This window comes from Equus quagga, chromosome 3 (assembly GCF_021613505.1).
Source record: "Equus quagga isolate Etosha38 chromosome 3, UCLA_HA_Equagga_1.0, whole genome shotgun sequence".
Taxonomy (NCBI): Eukaryota; Metazoa; Chordata; class Mammalia; order Perissodactyla; family Equidae; genus Equus; species Equus quagga.
In genome coordinates, this window is record NC_060269.1 from 7,140,722 (window position 1) to 7,141,915 (window position 1,194).

Sequence of the window (1,194 nt, forward strand, 5' to 3'; positions counted from 1 at the left end):
ACTGCTCCGAGTCCTCTGGCGTTACAGAGAGAGGGGAGGAACGTCAGGCCCCTCTGCAAACTCTTCAGACATGCCACCTTCATCTCTTCCCAGCATCCTTTTAGCCGTAAGAAGCGCCCCCCAAACTCCACCATCCTCTTTGACAATAAGCTCCATCACGCCTTCAATAAATTAGAGCCCGTCTGAAGGAAGGAAACCCTTAGCCAAGGAAGGCAACAACCGAGGAATCAGAACGGCTACATCTGCTCTGTGAAGTGAGATGCTTTCCAGGGCGTGGAAAGTGGGGGCAGGAGAGGGGTGGGTGGAAGGAGGGCAGGGTCGGGGACAGGAAAGGAAACCCACTAAGGCCTGGCCCGGGTAGCAGAGATGGCGGCTTTAGATACAGTCCCGGACTATGGGGAGGTGAGGTGCGTAGCGGTGCTTGTCGGGAGGCGGGGGCTGCCAAAAGTCCATGTCGGAACCCGCGGGGCTGGCGGGAGATAAAGTGCAGCTGTAGGGGGAGGTGGAGTTGGAGGACGCGGAGGAGGACGGCGCGGGGCTGTTGGTGCAGCTCCACGTGGAGGCAGGTGACGGGCTGTCTCCGCTGCTGCTCACGGCGGCGCTCGCCCCTCCCGGGCTCAGCAACACGGCCTCGGAGAAGAGCGCCCCCGGCAGGCCTGCGCCGGCGCCCCCGCAGTGGTCGGCCAGGCGCAGGGTCTCGGTGAGCGCCCAGATGTAGTTGTGGGCGAAGCGCAGGGTCTCGATCTTGGTGAGCTTGGCGTCCTCGGGGAAGGTGGGGAGCACCTCCCGCAGCGCGTCCAGCGCCGCGTTGAGGTTGTGCATGCGGTTGCGCTCGCGGTTGTTGGCCTTCAGCCTCCGCGTCTTCTTAATGCGCTGCACGGTCTCGGCCGTCTTGGCTCCACGGGAGACGGCCCGCGCCCTGGAGGGGCGCCGCTTGCACTCGTGCACCAGACCCAGCAGCCGCGCGGGCCGGCAGCCCTCGACTCCGGCGGGCGAGCCGCCCCGCGCCCGGGGCCCGGCCTCCGCCCCTCGCTGCCGCCGCGCGCCGCCCGCCGCGCCGCGCTCCTCTTCCTCCTCCTCATCGGCGCTGGACGACAGCGGGGTCAGGGCCGCCGAGGCTGGGGAGGCCGAGCCGAGCAGCACCAGTACGTCCTCCTCCTCCTTCAACTCCAAGGTCTCGGATTTGACGAACAT

At 66.5% G+C, this 1,194-nt stretch overlaps 1 protein-coding gene across 1 annotated transcript; it reads right to left on the bottom strand.

Moving 5' to 3' along the window:
* Nucleotides 1–375: 375 nt before the first annotated feature.
* On the bottom strand, nucleotides 376–1,194 carry NEUROG2 (neurogenin 2). The gene has a single exon (XM_046656018.1). The coding sequence runs from the start codon at nucleotides 1,192–1,194 to the stop codon at nucleotides 376–378; it is 819 nt and encodes a 272-aa protein (XP_046511974.1).

Bases quoted from the DNA above. Each gene is read 5' to 3' on its own strand.
- NEUROG2 (XM_046656018.1), bottom strand. From the start codon at position 1,194: ATGTTCGTCAAATCCGAGACCTTGGAGTTGAAGGAGGAGGAGGACGTA.